General features: G+C 41.1%; 1 protein-coding gene across 3 annotated transcripts in view; it reads left to right on the top strand.

The window, feature by feature from the left end:
• The window catches only part of atad2b (ATPase family AAA domain containing 2B), a 126596-nt gene that overhangs the window by 32785 nt on the left and 73527 nt on the right, over nt 1–20284 (top strand). For all 3 annotated transcript variants that reach the window (XM_061929419.1, XM_061929417.1, XM_061929420.1), the window contains exons 11-20: nt 483–598; nt 682–856; nt 940–1028; nt 2904–3063; nt 3714–3804; nt 6613–6921; nt 7455–7602; nt 8794–8980; nt 9047–9232; nt 10400–10535. In XM_061929419.1, the coding sequence (XP_061785403.1) occupies nt 483–598; nt 682–856; nt 940–1028; nt 2904–3063; nt 3714–3804; nt 6613–6921; nt 7455–7602; nt 8794–8980; nt 9047–9232; nt 10400–10535 (1597 nt within the window). The remainder of the gene's footprint in view (nt 1–482; nt 599–681; nt 857–939; nt 1029–2903; nt 3064–3713; nt 3805–6612; nt 6922–7454; nt 7603–8793; nt 8981–9046; nt 9233–10399; nt 10536–20284) is intronic.

Genomic DNA, 20284 nt, shown 5'->3' with positions numbered 1-20284 from the left:
ATGAAAACATGAATTTATCCTACCTTTTTCTTGTTTCCTCTAACCAAATTGTAATGTCGCATTTGCCCTTTTTTTCGTTTGAGTTTAACAGATAATTTAACTTGTACGTACTTGTCCATGTTGACACAATTCCCAGGTAAAATGTTGTGGACAAATAAACAAAGTATATAGCATGAAACGAAAAGGAATTACGCTGGAGGCTAAAGGCATCAGAAGCAGAGAGAAGGGGCCTGGCAGAGATCATGTGGGCCTGGCAGAGATCATGTAGGCCCACAAAAAATGCCCAAATAAGTAATCTCCCAATCTGTGATGTCACAAATACCCCATTGTACAAAAAAGACTGCAAAACAGAGAACCATGTTTTCCAGAGGAATGAGCTGGGTCACAGAACCTATTAAACTCGTATCCCCGAGTTACCACTGTACTTAAGTATTGTATTTCCATTGACAATTCAAAAAAACTTTTGGATTTTGTCAAATCAGGTAAAATTTGACCATGTGGGCGGCCTGAGCAATCACATTCAGTCACTGAAGGAGATGGTTGTGTTCCCACTCGTCTACCCAGAAGTTTTTGAAAGGTTCAAGATTCAGCCACCAAGGTTAGTGCAACTTTTTTCTCCTGCTACATTGATATAAAACACTTAAAAGTTTGGTACTTATTGTGCTCCCTCTGGTCTTGCAGGGGGTGTTTGTTTTACGGCCCTCCGGGGACAGGAAAGACCTTGGTGGCTCGGGCTCTTGCCAACGAGTGTAGCCAGGGAGAACGCAAGATAGCTTTCTTCATGAGGAAAGGTGCCGACTGCCTCAGCAAGTGGGTTGGCGAATCGGAGCGCCAGCTGCGCCTGCTCTTTGACCAGGTGACTTACAAAACCTTAGGATTGCTTGAATGCCAATTCTTGAGTGCGCTAACTAACAATTATGTTTTATTAATCCTAATCAGGCCTACCTGATGAGGCCGTCCATCATCTTCTTTGACGAGATCGATGGTTTGGCACCAGTTCGCTCTAGTAGGCAAGATCAAATCCACAGGTAAGACAAAAACTATGGAAGAACAGTTAATTCATCTAAAAAGTTCAAATTCGTTTACAGTACATGCAATATTGTGCGATTTTCCACATAACACATTTGCATGATTATGGCCTTTCGTGGGCATCAAACTAGCTATGGCTGGATCAACAGCACCTCTGCTGGTTGCAACTCAATACTGCACTGCTCTGCACACAACCGACAGAATTTATTGTTTTGGCCATCTCACATTCTTACGAAAGCAGTAAAAAAATGTATACAAATATGACTGAAATATCAAAGAATGGCATAATATTTAGTGGCCAAGGTCTCAAATTTAGCTCAAGTACCACAATAATTATATTATTTACGTAATCATTTGAATAGAACATTACATAGAGCAGGTTATAAATAGCTTAGGTTAATAGGAATATATTATGAATAGAGTATATACAAATAAAACAATGTGATCCTGTAGTGCAAATAGAATGTAAAAACAATGAGAGCAAACCAAATAAAAGCCCAGTTCAGCACAGATGGGACAAGAATGTAAGTTTTAAAGGGGAACATTATCACCAGACCTATGTAAGCGTCAATATATACCTTGATGCAGAAAAAAGACCATATATTTTTTTTACCGATTTCCGAACTCTAAATGGGTGAATTTTGGCGAATTAAACGCCTTTCTATTATTCGCTCTCGGAGCGATGACGTCACAACGGGAAGCAATCCGCCATTTTCTCAAACACATTACAAGCACCGAGTCAAATCAGCTCTGTTATTTTCCGTTTTTTCGACTGTTTTCCGTACCTTGGAGACATCATGCCTCGTCTGTGTGTTGTCGGCGGGTGTAACAACACGAACAGGGACGGATTCAAGTTGCACCAGTGGCCCAAAGATGCGAAAGTGGCAAGAAATTGGACGTTTGTTCCGCACACTTTACCGACGAAAGCTATGCTACGACAGAGATGGCAAGAATGTGTGGATATCCTGCGACATTCAAAGCAGATGCATTTCCAACGATAAAGTCAAAGAAATCTGCGAGCGGATGAGGGTATGTCTACAGAATATATTAATTGATGAAAACTGGGCTGTCTGCACTCTCAAAGTGCATGTTGTTGTCAAATGTATTTCATATGCTGTAAACCTAGTTCATAGTTGTTAGTTTCCTTTAATGCCAAACAAACACATACCAATCGTTGGTTAGAAGGCGATCGCCAAATTCGTCTTCGCTTTCTCCCGTGTCGCTGGCTGTCGTGTCGTTTTCGTCGTTTTCGGTTGCATACGGTTCAAACCGATATGGCTCAATAGCTTCAGTTTCTTCTTCAATTTCATTTTCACTACCTGCCTCCACACTACAACCATCCGTTTCAATACATGCGTAATCTGTTGAATCGCTTAAGCCGCTGAAATACGAGTCTGAATCCGAGCTAATGTCGCTATTCCTTGCTGTTCTATCCGCCATGTTTGTTTGTATCGGCATCACTATTTGACGTCACAGGAAAATGGACGGGTGTATACAACGATGGTTAAAATCAGGCACTTTGAAGCTTTTTTTAGGGATATTGCGTGATGGGTAAAATTTTGAAAAAAACTTTGAAAAATAAAATAAGCCACGGGAACTGATTTTTAATGGTTTTAACCCTTCTGAAATTGTGATAATGTTCCCCTTAAAGTGTTCTTTGTACAGGGATATGCTACCCTATCATAGCATTTGAGATACTTGTTAAGTGTGACACTCTTCTCTCAGCATTCACATGATTATGGCGATTATGACATTGCAGAAACCAAAAGAGATGCTTTTGTTTCTGTTTGAATTCCAATTGCAGTGTTATGTAATTTATTATGCTATCCTTATTTTTGTATTGAATATATTATCCACCTACCCCTATCGTCTAGTTCCATTGTGTCCACTCTGCTGGCCTTGATGGACGGCTTGGACAGCCGCGGCGAGATAGTGGTCATCGGTGCTACCAACAGACTTGACTCTATCGACCCGGCGCTACGGAGGCCCGGCCGCTTCGACCGGGAGTTTCTGTTTGACCTGCCCGACAAGACGGTGAGAGTTGTGGTCATGACAGCAGTTTGGTTTTCCAAAAACCTGCCAGAAATGTCTTTCAACCACAGAATGACTATATTGGCAAGCACAATCAGACAAAGTAATGCATGCAAAATTTTGTGTTTTATAAAAGCAACATATTTTATACATGCAACCCTTGGGCTATTAAGAACCCAACCAATGTTGCAAAAGTGACATATTAAAAAACATGGCTTCCCAGACCTATTCTTGACTGCATGTTACAATACTGAAACCTGCGTAAATCCAGCCTTGTCAGCACTACTCCAATGCTGCAAATGTGATGAAATATGATGAACAAGGGGTTGCCCGTTCTTCACCATAGTGAGCACTTTGCTCTTAAACATCTGTTTGTCAAAGTGAGAGTTCTGTGCTGATGATACAACACAAGAAGCTAACCTCCTGTCTTTGTGGGTGTCAGCTCGGAATAAGAGCTCCAAGTTTTAATAGTTATGAAACTCCTGTTTTCTTTTATTCAACATCCAAGGCATATTTCCTTTAAATGTGACAGCTACAAAAGACATTTTCAAACCACACTTTGTACTGTCATTACGTACAAGACTTGAGCCATAATTCTTGCTTGCTAGAGAATGTCTTCCCCTTTGTTTTTTCACCATCCCTTTCTTCAACAGGCCAGAAAGCGCATCTTGCAGATTCACACTCGGGACTGGAATCCCAAATTGTCCGAGCCGTTTGTGGACGAACTTGCAGAAAAATGTGTCGGTAAGACACCCCAACCTGCCTACTTAGCATAATATATATATATATATATATATATATATATATATATATATATATATATATATATATTAGGGCTGCAACTAACAACTAATTTGATAATCGATTAATCTGTCCATTATTACTTCGATTAATCGATTGATAATCGGATAAAAGTGACAAACTACATTTCTATCCTTTCCAGTATTTTATTGGAAAAAAAAACAGCATACTGGCACCATACTTATTTTGATTATTGTTTCTCAGCTGTTTGTAAATGTTGCAGTTTATAAATAAAGGTTTATAAAAATAATAAATAAATAAAAATAGCTTCTGCGCATGCGCATAGCATAGATCCAACGAATCGATGACTAAATTAATCGCCAACTATTTTTATAATTGATTTTAATCGATTAGTTGTTGCAGCCCTAATATATCAATCAATCAATCAATCAATCTTTATTTATATAGCCCTAAATCACAAGTGTCTCAAAGGGCTGCACAAGCCACAACGACATCCTCGGTACAAAGCCCACATATATATATTGTTCCTCTGAGAAATGTTTTTTTTTAACTTGAAAACAAATTTAAGTGCTATATTTTAAGAATGAATATATCATTTATAGTGTATTATTTACGTACTATGGGAGGGTTGCATATGATGTCACATCCGTTTTACTTCTTCGTGGCTTAGCTCGAGCGTAGCATTAAAACAAGGGAGAAGTGAGTGTAGAGTTTGATCAGAAAATGCTGTATTGCTTTTCTGTTCTTGGGTGTTCCAGTCGTTCAATAGAGAGATAAGAAGGAGCTTTCATAGAGTCCCGAAAGAAGTGGTTCTTAAAGGTACCGGTAATACAGTCGGGGAAAAAAACGAAAATGCGGAGAAGAAAATGGCTCTTAAAAATATCACTTTCATCATCTCGTGTAATACAAATTGGACCTCTTGTGTGTGCAGCGATCACTTTTTAAAATGTTTGTTTGAACATTTGATTTGTTTGAGAAACCATCTGTGAGGGGACGGCGTGGCGAAGTCGGTAGAGTGGCCGTGCCAGCAATCGGAGGGTTGCTGGGTACTGGGGTTCAATCCCCACCTTCTACCATCCTAGTCACGTCCGTTGTGTCCTTGGGCAAGACACTTCACCCCTTGCTCCTGATGGCTGCTGGTTAGCGCCTTGCATGGCAGCTCCCGCCATCAGTGTGTGAATGTGTGTGTGAATGGGTGAATGTGGAAATACTGTCAAAGCGCTTTGAGTACCTTGAAGGTAGAAAAGCGCTATACAAGTATAACCCATTTATCATTTATGATGCATTCGAGTTGTATTAGTAGTGTTTGATAGCAGAACTAAACCTAAAGAAAGGACAATAGGTTGCATTTGTTTTTTTGTGGTTGCTATGCCTAAATATAACTACAAAGAGTTGGTTGTGCAAATAAACTAACATCATGTTAAGTCGTTGTAATAAATATTGTAATTGTTGGTCCAATCCATCGTGTGTTTGTTGACCATTTTCATAACGGAAACTAAAAGCTTAGTTGTTGTTGTGCAGGAAATCCAAGTGCTTTATTCGACATGGATGACTACATTATAGCGTCTTTGGTGATATTTGTTAGCATCGAGAAAAAACCCTGGATCTCAGGAAACAGAGTGGACCGACACCAGCAGATGACATGGCACCCCAAACCATCACTGATGGTGGAAACTTTACACTAGACTTCAGGCAACGTGGATCCTGTGCCTCTCCTGTCTTCCTCCAGACTCTGGGACCTCGATTTCCAAAGGAAATGCAAAATTTGCTTTCGTCAGAAAACATGACTTTGGACCACTCAGCAGCAGTCCAGCTGGTGTCGGTCCACTCTGTTTCCTGAGATCCAGGGTCAACGCAGCCGTCTACCAGCAAGTTTTAGAGCACTTCATGCTTCCTGCTGCTGACCTGCTCTATGGAGATGGAGATTTAAAGTTCCAACAGGACTTGGCGCCTGCACACAGCGCAAAATCTACCCGTGCCTGGTTTACGGACCATGGTATTTCTGTTCTAAATTGGCCCGCCAACTCCCCTGACCTTAGCCCCATAGAAAATCTGTGGGGTATTGTGAAAAGGAAGATGCAGAATGCCAGACCCAAAAACGCAGAAGAGTTGAAGGCCACTATCAGAGCAACCTGGGCTCTCATAACACCTGAGCAGTGCCAGAAACTCATCGACTCCATGCCACGCCGCATTAACGCAGTAATTGAGGCAAAAGGAGCTCCAACCAAGTATTGAGTATTGTACATGCTCATATTTTTCATTTTCATACTTTTCAGTTGGCCAACATTTCTAAAAATCCCTTTTTTGTATTAGCCTTAAGTAATATTCTAATTTTGTGACACACGGAATTTTGGATTTTCATTTGTTGCCACTTCAAATCATCAAAATTAAATGAAATAAACATTTGAATGCATCAGTCTGTGTGCAATGAATAAATATAATGTACAAGTTACACCTTTTGAATGCAATTACTGAAATAAATCAAGTTTTTCAAAATATTCTAATTTACTGGCTTTTACCTGTATATAATTATATATGTATGTACATGCATCTTCACGACATGATAGTATTGAAAGCGCTATCATTGGCTAAATGTATATTATTTTTATCGTATACCTATATTGCACAACCTTAACAGTGATTTGATACAACATTTTATATATTATAAGTGTAAAACATAATAAACCAAAATTATAATAATATTACTGTTATTTTGTAATTAACAATATCTTTCAATGTTTCTATTTGGTGGGACAAGTTTTTGTAAAAGTTTACTGTTTTGCTGTCCAGGTTACTGTGGTGCCGACATCAAAGCACTTTGCACAGAGGCGGCCCTGGTGGCACTGCGCCGCCGCTACCCTCAGATATATGGCAGCAGTGTCAAGTTGCAGTTGGATGTGGCCTCCATCGTGCTGGGCCCGGGCGACTTCAGCAGGGCCATGAAGTCCATCGTCCCGGCCTCCCAGAGGGCCCTGGCTCCCTCTGGCCGAGCGCTGTCGCCCATCCTGAGGCCCCTACTGGCCGGCTCCTTCTCCTTGGTGCTCAAAGCTCTCGTCCGAGTCTTCCCTCACGTTCAGTGTAACTACAGGGACACACATGGTAAAGATTACTACTTCACTTAAAACATATCTTCCCTATGTGATTCAGGAGGCTATGGGGGTGCTGGATCCTTACTAGCTGACGCGAGGCAAGCTACAATGTGCTAACAGCTTGATCAGCTTGTCAACAGTCATGAAGTTAAATTGTGTGTCGACTCACAGATCGAAAGAACCCCAACTCAATGTTGGTGGTAGTCCCCCCCCCCCCCTTTTCCAGCCGTTTTAATTTATCACGTACGTTTTCCTCGCTTGGCATTTATTTAAATCACTTTTTCAACACGCTTACTCCCTTTCACCAGTCAGTAGAGGTTTGTTTACACCAGAGATGTCCAAAGTTTACACAGTGCAGCTCCAAAATGTTTTATTTTAATAGCCCTTTAATGCATTCACTTGTTTAAATCATACTTAATACAACACAGAATGCAGAGACCCACACAATCCTTATTTGGGTTGGCACCTACCTCCATGTTTGTGTCTGAATTTTCCTGTTGAGATGTATTATTTGTATAGTTATTAAAGCTCTGAATTTGTCAGTGTTAGGCGATGACAATCAGCTGCTTGAAGACGACTTGTACAGCAATGACGATAATGAGGACGTTTCCATCTACGAAAACCAGTCTGCTGGATCCCCGACGAGTTTGTTGTCCTCTGCAATGCACAGACCCTTCATTCATTGCACCTTGTGAGTTATCTACTATTCCATTCTACATAAAAACCGCATCTTCTGCTTTTAGTTCCAATTGCTTGTAGATAGAGAGATAGATAGTACTTTATTGATTCCTTCAGGAGAGTTCCCTCAGGAAAATGAATCCGACACGTGACTTATTCGCGGAAGTGAAAAACAGTGGTGTTCAACCGAGCCGAGATTGCTGTTGTGCAGCAAGCAGTGCACAAACGGTCTGAGTATACAATAGGCCTTGGTCTTCCTGCAAAAAGAAGATACGAGAAAAAAATCTAACCATGCAATGTAATCTATCTCTATACTTTATATCCCAAAAAATGTGTCGAGTTTATATCAAGTATTATCCGTTGGTCGTGTTTCCAGACATGTCGAATTATTGTGCTCCAGACATCATTCTGCACAACAAAACAAATTAAAACTTGGAAAAGTATGGAGGTCTACAACTTATTTGTGTGTGGCTGGGTCAAGGACATTGGTATCAAGACTTTCCTGGATAAATGCGCATCATTTTTGCGCTCGGTAAAGGTTGTATTTCTTGATTTAACTTTGCATCTACAGCCATGTTTGTTGCACGCGCCATTTAAGAGTATGCATGTTTTTTCCCGTCTTTATGAAAATATAACTATAGATGTCAACATTGTGTATATGCTGAAAGCTTAATTTATGATTGCTGCCTTTGTTAAAAGTTTAACTCGTTTATTTTGGCTCACATTTGATTTATTTTATTTAGACTCACTGAGTTGGTGCTTTACGAAACACTCGTCGCAAAAATGTGTTTTAAGAAATACAAATATTGTCAAGATAATACTTAAATGGGAAACACTAAACGTTAAAAGTCTAATAGGCAAACCTTTAACGAGGTGATCACTGCAAACTCATGCATTCTTCGACTCTGCTCCGTTAGACTGGAGTGCGTGCTACTTTTCTCGTCGTTTTGTAAAATCTTTGTCTTCCGCCCTTCTTGATTACCTCTCGAGAAACTCTGAAGTAACTTTTATCCTTTTCGCGATTTGAATGTTTCGTACAGCCAAAAACAAAGGCAATCATAGGCCAAGGCTAAATGGCTCCTAGTACCCAATGAGAATAGACGCTGGCTTGACCACTACGCGTATTCAACGTGCCAGACGTGAGCCGGATGTGACATCATATGCAACCAAGCAATTAATTGGTCAGTTTTGCTCACCATTGCAGCTCCGCCCTCCAACAGCCCACAGCATACCGGCCCCGTCTGCTCCTGGCTGGGTCTCCGGGCTCTGGACAAAGCTCCCACCTTGCACCCGCCTTGCTACATCACCTTGACAAGCTGCCGGTGCACCGCCTTGACCTGCCTACTCTTTACTCCATCAGCGCCAAGACGCCAGAGGAGTCATGTGCTCAGGTAACGTACAAAAAAAGGTTCACAACAACATCTAGCTCTTTAACCTCCTGAAAAATGCACCTTCAGGTTTTCCGGGAGGCCTGCCGTAGCGTTCCCAGCGTGGTGTTTGTGCCGCATATCTCCGAATGGTGGGAGACAGTGAGTGATACTATGAAGAGCACCTTCCTCACCTTGCTACAGGATGTGCCCTCCTTCTGCCCCGTCCTCATCCTCGCCACGGCAGAGACCTCCTACTCACAGCTGTCTGAAGAGGTGAGACCTTTCCTTTCATTTAATCCCACTCTCCTGCATTTCCAGCTGTCTTGTGTCCTGGCTTTACCATCCTTGCTGCAGGATTTATTCTTCTACCACTGAGAGTCATGCAGTCAGGACCACCCATTGGGGGTTACCTTGTAAGGGCTGGATTGCTTTAGTGTGTGGGGAGACGGAGATAGTTGGGAAGCAGAAAAGAAAGAGATCCTATAATAAGTATGATGTTTTTCTTGTCTAGAAAAAAGGGTGTTTGAATTAGTTCCAATGTCTGTCAAATATCTATTTGCGCCCATACTTGCCAACCCTCCCGATTTTTCCGGGAGACTTCCGAATTTCAGTGCCTCACCCGAAAATCTCCCGGGACAACCATTCTCCCGAATTTCTCCCGATATTCACCCGGTCATCAACATTGAGGGCGTGCCGTGATGGCACTGCCTTTAGCGTCCTCTACAACCTGTCGTCGCGTCCGCTGCATCTACAAACAGCGGGCCGGCACAGTCACATGTTGTATGCGGCTTTTACAGACACACGTAAATGACTGCAAGACATACTTGATCAACAGACATACAGGTCACACTGACGGTGGCCCTATAAACAACTTTAACACTGTTACAAATATGCGCCACACTGTGAAACCACACCAAACAAGAATGACAAACACATTTCAGGAGAACATCCGCACTGTAACACAACATAAACACAACAGAACAAATACCCAGAATGTCCTGCAACCCTAACTCTTCCGGGCTACAATACCCCGCATTATCCATCCCACTGCATGTTAGCACCCTGCAGACTATATCATGATGAAAAACAGTGAGGGATGATCACTAATCGTGTGCTACAAAGACTGCACTGTTAGATAATTCCCCCCAATTTTATTCTTTTTTAAAAAAATTTTTTTTTTTTCCTAATTTTCCTTATCTGAGAAGAGAGCACTGATTCCAACAAGCCCAAAATGTGAATCAGAGAGGGAACATTCAAGTCAGAGATAAGAAGGATTGATGTCAGACAGAAGAACGAATGGCTTATAAAGTGGAAAAGACCTGCCTGGTCAGCAAAAAAGGGTCTTCCCAGCAGGTGTGGCCTTGAACTCCCATCACCGTGCTGAAGTGAAGCGAAGCAACGCTTTTCTCTTATAAAGTATTATTGTCATCATGCCTGCAGGTGAGGAGTATGTTCCATAAGGCATATGGGGAGGTGATTACCCTACACCCACCAGGGGAAGAAGAAAGGAGAAGCTTTTTTTCCGACCTGCTTCTAGTCCAAGCATCCAGAGCCCCACCACGCGCTAAGAATACAGGTATGTATGGACCGCAAGATTGGCCTTTATAACAACAAGGAATGAGAATGGAAGAAAATGTACATTATTTTAGCAGCTTTGCTCAAGTGTACATTGCAACCTAAAAGGGATGTAACAAAATTAACATTTCATATCACGGTTATCGTTATTATAATGGTATTGTTGGATTTGCTCATAAAGTACCAAGATTTATTCAAAAAATCACATCGACACAGTATACTTGGCAAAAGAAACATTAAATATTGTTCTTAGTTCTTAAGAGCCGTGTCTATCTTGCCTTTGTATTTGTAAAGGTTGTGCTTTAATTATAAAAGCAAAACAAGGATTGCATGTCAGATTTATGTGACGTCACAAGTGTTCACTTTCTGTTGTTGACGCCTCCGTGTCATATCTTCTGAGTATAGATCTAATAACTCACATCCTATATGTTCAATGTGCACAAATATATTAAGCCTGGTGTAAAATCTTGCGTCACGTAACCTGCGACGCCATCTTGTCCCCCAACCCCACGTCGCTTCTTGCAAGGCTTACGTGATTGGTCAGTTTTTGCCAAAGAGAGTCTCTGAAAACAGGCGAGCAGACTTTGTGCGTGAAATGCTCAAATTATTGTATGAAATGAAACAACAGTGATTAAACATTTGCATGACAACTGATATTGTGTACTTAATATCTAGGTGCGCTCTAAAAATAATTACTGAATGTGTCGTTTCTCAGTTTGTGTTGTTGTTACGTCCAGAAGTCACAAAGTACAAAACTTTTTAACTTTTACTGCCAATGTTGTGCTAACAACAGGTTCAATCCTGACACACATTCCTTTTCGTGCGCACTTGTCTTTTTATTTGTTTTGTTTTTAACACAACACTTCTCATTCTTCGTCAATCTTTCAGGCACGGTGCATTTACAAACGTGAACTTTGAACATGACCACACAGATTTGCACCAGCATCTCGTTACCTTACACTAGTTATTTAACTTTTTTTTTTAAACTTAAAATTACATAATAGCTCTTTCTGATCCCTTGTCCCGAATGGCCGAATAGCATTGCAAATAATAATAGCGTCCTTTGCCGCGACTTGTTCAGAAGTTGCACAGTCAGTCTCCACAAACTTATTTTCCTCTGGTTTATGATTCCCGAGCGCGGCCACCCCTGCTGCTCACTGCTCCCTTCACCTCCCATGGATGGGTCAAATGCAGAGGATAATTTCACCACACCTAGTGTGTGTGTGACTATCGTTGGGACTTTAACTTTATAAGAAACGTCCATTAAAGGTCAACTGATGATTTTGAATGATTAGTTCCAGTGCAGACAAAGATGTCGATGTTGTGGTGGTCTATCGTCACTCTTCACAAGAAGGAAATACAGTATCTCATCAACGACAGCTGCAGTTACTTATTCTAGAGACACTGCCCCTTAGTGTTTTAGAAGAGAATTACAAGTGTGGCGCCACCCCCCACAGAAGAACTATAAATCAAACAAGACCCCGTCAGAGGGGATGTAAGCTACGTGGCATGACAGTATATTCCAGCCTTTAGTTGTTCAGACAGCAATGTGTTTATACATGCTTAGATTGTGATTTGAAGTTTGTAATAAGGGAAAGATGTTCTCTTGTATTCATGTTAGCATTTTGGCTAGCTAGATATTAGCATACTAGCTTGCTTCATGTGTAGATGAGCAGTATCATTGGTCCGAGAATTTATCGGAGTGCAGTTATCCATCACGGTTTTACGATCATTTTAATTTTAAACGGTAATACTAACCGACGAGAGTTTTACACCATGGTTTATCATTACTATCGTTACATTAATAGAACTTTAAAAAATTGAATACAATTTCATCAAAGGAAAAAAAAGTAAATTAAGTAATCTGTTCACGGCAGGGAACGCTTTAACCTAATGTGAGGCCCTTGGTGTTTAATGTTTTAGATAATTAAGAACACATGATAAACAAAATGTTTAATATTTAAATTTGAGTGAAATATAACAATCAACAAAGAACATGATTATGGTAAACTAACTGCTTGATATTTTATATGCCATGAATGGGGATCAAACCCTGCTTCTCTGCTTCAAAAGCGCTGATATTCGATAAGTCACTTAGCCGACGAATAATGAAAATTAAATGGGTAAGTTTTCCAGCATCGGTAAATCACCATGTGGATGCTTGAAGAGCATTCACGCTTTTCATTGGTTTCAGCAGCTGCGCACGTTTGTGCCATGGCGGAATGAAAAGGAAGGTGAATTAGGGCTGCATTAGTCCATCTGCGCGGGAGCATTTCAGGGTTTTGGGGAACGAGCGGGAGGTTGCCTAGAGAGTGGCGAGTATTGGGGCTGTGTTCCGAGGTTAAAATCCATGCCTGTTGGCTAGGGCTGGACAATTAAACAAATTTTGATTTCGGTTTTGATTATGGCTTCTCACGATCACGAAAACATAATAATCGAAAAAAAACGATTAATCATCAGAGATCATCATAGTTACTACTTTTTATTTGACAAAGTATTAATAATCACTAAACGCAACAAAAAAAGTAAGGTATATGATTTCCGTGTTGAAGTAACTACGGACGGAGTCACATAATTGGCCAATAAAACAGAATCCGCTGATAAACGCAAAACAATATCAGGGGAAATTGACATACATGTCACTGAAATGCTGTCATTGTGAGGAGAAGTAACATTTGTTTGAGTAAATAATGTGTCCGGGAACGCTCATTCAGCCCCGAAACGCGTCCTTAACTAAACAATGTCAAGACGGCCTTTTGAAACCGCGACTAAACCCGTAAAGCTAAAGCGAGCAAGAACAATCCATACACACACAAAGACATCTCATCTGCTTGTGTTGTTGTGAATGACAACATCAATTTAACATTATTGTACAAACAGGAGGACAGCATCTGCAACTTGAGTCTTTTTTTTTTTTTACAGCCTCAAATCCTTTCTTTATGCGTCAAGTTGAGAACAACAGCACAGCACACATCCTTCACAATAATAGCCCGGTGCGCCACATTCGGTCTGACTACGCTAACAAAGGTTTAAAAAAGTACCTTACACAAGCATAATATACTTAAAGCACTTGTTGATACATTTATACAACAAAATTGTATAAATGTATGAATGAATGCCATCCATCCATTTTCTACCGCTTGTCCCCTTCGGGGTAGCAGGGGGTGCTGGAGCCTATCTCAGCTGCATTCGGGCGGTAGGCGGGGTACACCCTGGACAAGTCGCCACCTCATCGCAGGGCCAACGCAGATAGACAGACAACATTCACACTCACATTCACACACTCTTTGACTTAAAATACTGGTCAAAATTGTTCAAAGATGTATTGCGCTATTAAATGTGAGGATTTTTGCATTTAATTATAAAACGTTTCATTGAATTTTATTTGGTACAAAAAGCACACACTTTATGGTGTTAAAATAAGAGTAAAAGGTAAAAAACAAAATTAAAAACAATTAAAACAGAAAAATAATAAATATATATATTTTTATATTGCTTTTACATTTTTTTGTTATTACTATTATTTTACTCGTGGTTAATTAGTTACTAATTTAAATACGTTTTTTAAACTATATTTAATGTTAAGTTTTGGTGGGACAATAAATACTAGTGTTTTAAATTTAATGAATGATTGTGTAATCAATCTTGATTATAATATCAATCAAAATAATTTAGATTATTATTTTTTCCATAATCGTCCAGCCCCACTGTTGGCAATCCGTGGGTCACTCTGCTGGAGGGTACGGCACTGATGTAATAATGTATTTATTTTCTCGTAATATTTTTGGAAGCGACAGGCGGCCAGCTGATCTACTGTTAGTCTCTGTTCTCACTCATTTTTACTCACTCTCAAGAGTCCACTGTCATTTGGCTGCCCCTTGGTGGTGGGCTGACCTTTGTCAAACTGTTTGCTCTGATATGCAGCGTAGTCTGCTTTTTTAAAATGTTAATATCGCCGAAAATTACGCTTGTTTTTTACGGTAATTTTAGCTGGCAAAATCGTAATCACGATTAAGATGTGATTAATTGTATAGCCCTACAGGGAATTTTCTTGTCCTCAAGTGTCTTTGAAGCTTAGGGCGGCGAGGCTGGGCCGCTGGCCCGCTAGCATCACAGAGTGCAACAAGTTAGCCCGTGCAACACATGTAGTAGCGAAAATGGACAAAATGATCGCAAAACCAAATGCCATGGCACCAGTGTGGGCATATTTTAGTTTTAACCTTTGGAACAAAAGGGCCCCCTTTACCTCAGATGATATTTTTCAATTCCGCTATTTATTTATTTTTTTTAACCTTGCTGGGATCTTTAATATATCGCAGCATATACAAAATATTTCAGGGATACAAATATTGCACGATAAACTGTGCTTTGCTGTTCTGCAGCTTCTTGAGGGGGCGTGGTTTGGTTGGTAGAGCGGACGTGCCAGCAACTTAAATGTTCCAGGTTTGATCCCCGCCTCCGCCATCCTAGTCACTGCCGTTGTGTCCTTGGGCAAGACACTTTACGCTTCTGCTCCCAGTGCCACCCACACTGGTTTAAATGTAACTTTGATATTGGGTTTCACTATGTAAAAGTGCTTTTAGTCACTAGAGAAAAGCGCTAAATAAATATAATTCACTTCACAAATTCACAACTGTGTGGAACACACTATTGTCTATTAGGGATGTCCCGATCCGATATTTGGATCGGATCGGCCGCCGATATTTGCCAAAAAATGCGTATCGGCAAGGCATGGGAAAATGCCGATCCAGATCCAGTTTTTAAAAAAAAACTCCGGTCCGTGTTTTCCAACGCACCTATTTAAATAATACATTCCACTTTTCTGCTGCTCCCTAATTTCCGTTTCGCATTTTCCAGCACACCTTCAACACATCCACAGGTCTGTGGATTCTCACGCAGTTGCTTTTAGCTGCTGGCATTACACGACAGGCTCTTCTCACTCTTTTCTGTGTCTTCCTCTCACAGACAGCAAGCGCACCTTCTTACACACGTCACATACTGTCACGTCATACGTCACATACGTATACGCCCTCCCCGAGCAGAGAGGTAGCAGCATGGCTAACGTTAGCTGTGATGCTAGCGCAGCCGTGCGAGCAACGCTCCCTCTAAGGTGCGCGCCTGTGCAATTGCGCACTGCTCAAGCGTCCTCTGCGCACGGCAAATCTATGCCACGCACAAAATCAAATAAAAAAATAAGCGCATAACAATTTTCGACACACGGACACGACAGAGAAAACAGTTTTCGTCATCATTGTTCAAATATTGTAACGTCTGTCGAGACGCTTATCTCCATTCGGTGCCACACGTCCACACCATCAAAATGCAGAGGCAAACATTTCCAGATCAACACCGTATGAAAAAAATAGTGATTTTTTTAGTTGTGATTGCCCTCTCTGCATGAAAGTTTAAAAGTAGCAAATATTAATGCAGTGTGAAGAAGAATGTTTTAATGTAGACACAGAATCATCATACTGCTGTGATTATATGCATCAAGTGTTCATTCAAGGCTAAGGCAAAATATCCACATATATATGGTGTATCGTGACTTGGCCTTAAAATATCGCAATATTAAAAAAAGGCCATATCGCCCAGCCCTAGTTCAATGATGCCATTTCTGTTTGTCATGTATAATTTTGTCTATTTTGTGTTTATTCTTGAATAAACAGGTCAGTTTCTTGTTACCAACCATTGTGTATTATTCAAACTCACCTAATTCAGCTGGCTAGTTGTTATCAAGAGTACTAAAACCCTTTTCAACATGATTCTGACAACTAAGTACCGTATTTTCCGCACCATAAGCCGCCCTGGGTTATAAGCCGCGCCTTCAATGAACGGCATATTTCAAAACTTTGTCCACCTATAAGCCGCCCCGTGTTATAAGCCGCATCTAACTGCGCTAAAGGAATGTCAAAAAAACAGTCAGATAGGTCAGTCAAACTTTAATAATATATTAAAAACCAGCGTGATGTGGGCGCGCATGGAGTCGTATATCAACATGGACGGAGCTGCGTGAAAAAAGCCACCCGGCCTCTTCGCGTAAACTTCCCTTAACCACTCGCTCATCTTTTCTTCATCCATCCATCCCTTCGAGTTAGCTTTTATGATGACGCCGGCTGGAAAGGTCTCTTTTGGCAAGGTCTTCCTTTTGAATATCACCATGGGTGGAAGTTTCTGGCCATTAGCATGGCAAGCTAGAACCACAGTGAAGGATGACTTCTCATTCCCTGTGGTGCGAATATTCACCGTACGTGCTCCCGTTGTATCCACAGTGCGGTTCACAGGAATATCAAAAGTCAGTGGAACCTCGTCCATGTTGATAATGTTCTCTGGCCGGATCTTTTTTTCAGCTATCTTGTTTTTACAATATGCACGGAAAGTAGCTAGCTTTTCTTGAAAGTCTTTAGGCAGTTGCTTTGAAATAGTAGTCCGTGTGCGGATGGAGAGATTGCGTCTTTTCATGAACCGGAAACCTGTCGCTTAGTAGGAGCCATTTTGTGGTCTTTACAGATGTAAACACACAAAGGGAATGAAACGTAATATCCGCGCGCTTCTTCTTCTTCTTCTACGGGGGCGGGTGGTTGCTTACAGTAGAAGAAGAAGCGCTTCCTCTTCTATGGGGGCGGGTGCTTACCTTGGCGGTTGCTTGCGTAGAAGAAGAAGCACTTCCTCTTCTACGGGGAAAAAAGATGGCGGCTGTTTACCGTAGTTGCGAGACCGAAACTTTATGAAAATGAATCTTAATATTAATCCATATATAAAGCGCACCGGGTTATAAGCCGCACTGTCAGCTTTTGAGTAAATTTGTGGTTTTTAGGTGCGGCTAATAGTGCGGAAAATACGGTAGGCTGAATAACTTTAAACTTTAATACATGCTCGGATAGGCCAGTATCGGTCAGTATCGGGATTGGATCGGAAGTGCAAAAACAATATCGGTATCGGATCGGAAGTGCAAAAACCTGGATCGGGACATCCCTATTGTCTATTCTATTTATGTCCTAACTATAGAATTAAACTCTATTATCTCTCTCTCAATCACACACACATGCTTCTACTCTAATGGACTGTTTCCATATCAATATTTGAATTCACAGACACTTCGTGAAGTACTATGAGCTAACAGCTGCCGCCTATGTTTATGAAATGTTTACGGTATTCTGCTTAAAGTAACGATTCCAATAGTTGTGACAAGTAGAGGACTGGGATGTTTGTTACAATTTCAGGAAAGTTTGTGTTTATGTACCTTTAACACATTTGTACACCCACCGGAGTTAATTTCAGCAGTATATCACACTTTTCTCACCGTGGTGTGTTTGAGAATGAAGAGCCTGCAAAAGACCTCGGCTTCTGCTTGGCTCTGCTCTTAAAAATGCGTAGTTTACTTAACCAATGAGATGGTGCCGTGGGCAGACCAATGCTGGAGACACTCGCACGGCTGCATCTGAGCCAAAATAACCAGTTTTTCATGGGTCTGCCGGATTAAAAAAAGGCATTTGTTCGATGATTGCTACATTTAAAATGATAGTAAAGGTGATAGAGATAATTATTACGATTTATTACCAATAATAAAAAAATATATAAATATAAAAATGCCAAATATCAACCGGGCCGATTATCAGTTGATCTCTACTTGACACAAAGTAAGCCTGTGCATTAATGTGGCCAAAGTAAATAGTATTTACTGTACAGGTAATGTTTTCACATTCTAACTATTCCCATTGTTATATGCAAGGAAATAAAGAATAAACGCTTAGAGCAGTGCTTCTCAAATATTTCTGTTACGCTCCCCCAACAAAGAATAAAATAGGGGCGGGTTCTATTCTTTCTTCCGACACTTGGCCTTGAAATCTACAGGAAATAATAGTTCAAGTAATCAGTTGAACTACTCATATTCCCGGGCGCGGTCACCGCTGCTGCTCACTGCTAACCCTCACCTCCCAGGGAGTGATCAAGGGTGATGGGTCAAATGCAGAGAATCATTTCGCCCACACCTATGTGTGACAATCATGGGTATTTTAACTTTACTTTTGACCGAAAGTATACAGAGTGTATAAAGAGGAGAAGCTGTCTGTCCCAAACGTGTTGTTCAAGCTTTGAAGACCGTTATGGACATCAGCCCTAGAGGGCAGTGTTGTTCTGTATGTGCTTCTTCCCTCCTTGCTGTGGACTTAAAATGTGCACCTTTCAGCTACAACTTGCAGTTTGAGGCAAATATGTGTGTGGATCTAATTCATATTCTGTTGGCATGCAACAGAACTAAATATTTTGCCTGCCCGGCGTATAACGCGTCACATTGCCTGTAGATATGAGCAGATGTAAATTTTCCCTTTTGCACACACTTTGTTAATATTGCCTTTCCTCCTTCCCATCAGAGTCATGCCTCCTAAACCCTAATCACATCCACATCCAGCTGTTAATATGTCCTCTGCCACTACCCCAGTCCTTCGTTTAAGCGCAATATAGGGAAAAGTATCCACGTCCAGTCCACCTTTGGGCTTTAAAATGGAAATGATGCGGAGCGGTTATCCGCTGACTCCTCTTTGATACCATGCAGGGATCCTCTCCTTTTCTCCGCCTGCTGCTCTTCAGGGGTTTCTTAGGCAAAAGCACCATTGCAATCCTAAAACACAGGAAAGGAAGTGCGATGTTAGCGCCTGACTATTATGCCTAATTAGAGTCAGGAATGCCCAGAATGAAGGAGAGCGTAGACGCCGCAGGGCCTTCTAACGGTGCTGGCCGACTTCTTGTCTATGGACGATTGGACGTTGGTTTTTCTTACTCTTCGGTATCATCTGAATAGAGACTACAACATTTCCTAGAGGATGCGTGTGGACTTGTTAAACTGAGTTTTTTGATTTGTGTCTTACCTCATGCTTTGCAGTGGCGTGTGCGTGCGCCTAATAAAATGCACGACTGACGAGTGATTAAAAAACATTTATGATGTGCTTTCGGCTCCTTGTAGGTATGCGCTGGTCTTTAAGATAATCATTGTATATCCAATATCACCGTATATTGTCTCATCGAGGTTAGTTACCGCTGGAATACAGTGCATGCTTTGCGGTTACTGTTTTGATGTTAGGGCTTAGTTGTTGCCCACATAGATTGGTAGTTCACTCTTGTCGTGAGTTAACTTAACAGTTTGTCAACATTACGTTGGTTAGTAAGACTCTTTCTGTTTGATGACTGTCTGTCTAATCAGATACTGGTTATATCTTGTCTCTGACGAGGCAAAGAAACGATTTCCCAAGTTGTACCTACAAGCTTCTTAGACAAACATAATACCTGTTTTTGAGGGAGTGTGAGATGATACGTCAAATCTTTCTGTGGTTGTCCAAATGTATCCAGAGCTGTCCACCGCAAACAAAATGATGTATTGGAAACACTGGACTACACCTTGGTGGATTGAGAAACATACCATTTTAAGGTGCTACCGTGTGACTGTTGCTTTAAAAAAAAGTAGGGTCACATTTAGTGATGTCCAGATCCGATATTGATATCGGATATCGGCCCGATATCATCCAACAATTTTTATTTTTTTGCTGCTATCGGCTTGCATTGAAAATCTCAGATATAAGTGCTCTGAGACAAGCAGTCACGCAGCTTGTTTACTTGTGCAAAGTTGGGCAGCCAATTAACAGGTTAATGTCATGGGACGGCGTGGCGCAGTGGAAGAGTGGCCGTGCGCAACCCGAGGGTCCCTGGTTCAATCCCCACCTAGTGCCAACCTCGTCATGTCCGTTGTGTCCTGAGCAA

Source organism: Nerophis lumbriciformis, linkage group LG34 (assembly GCF_033978685.3).
Source record: "Nerophis lumbriciformis linkage group LG34, RoL_Nlum_v2.1, whole genome shotgun sequence".
NCBI classification, from domain to species: domain Eukaryota; kingdom Metazoa; phylum Chordata; class Actinopteri; order Syngnathiformes; family Syngnathidae; genus Nerophis; species Nerophis lumbriciformis.
Note: the sequence above shows the minus strand (reverse complement) of the source record. Positions and strands in the feature narration are given on the sequence as shown.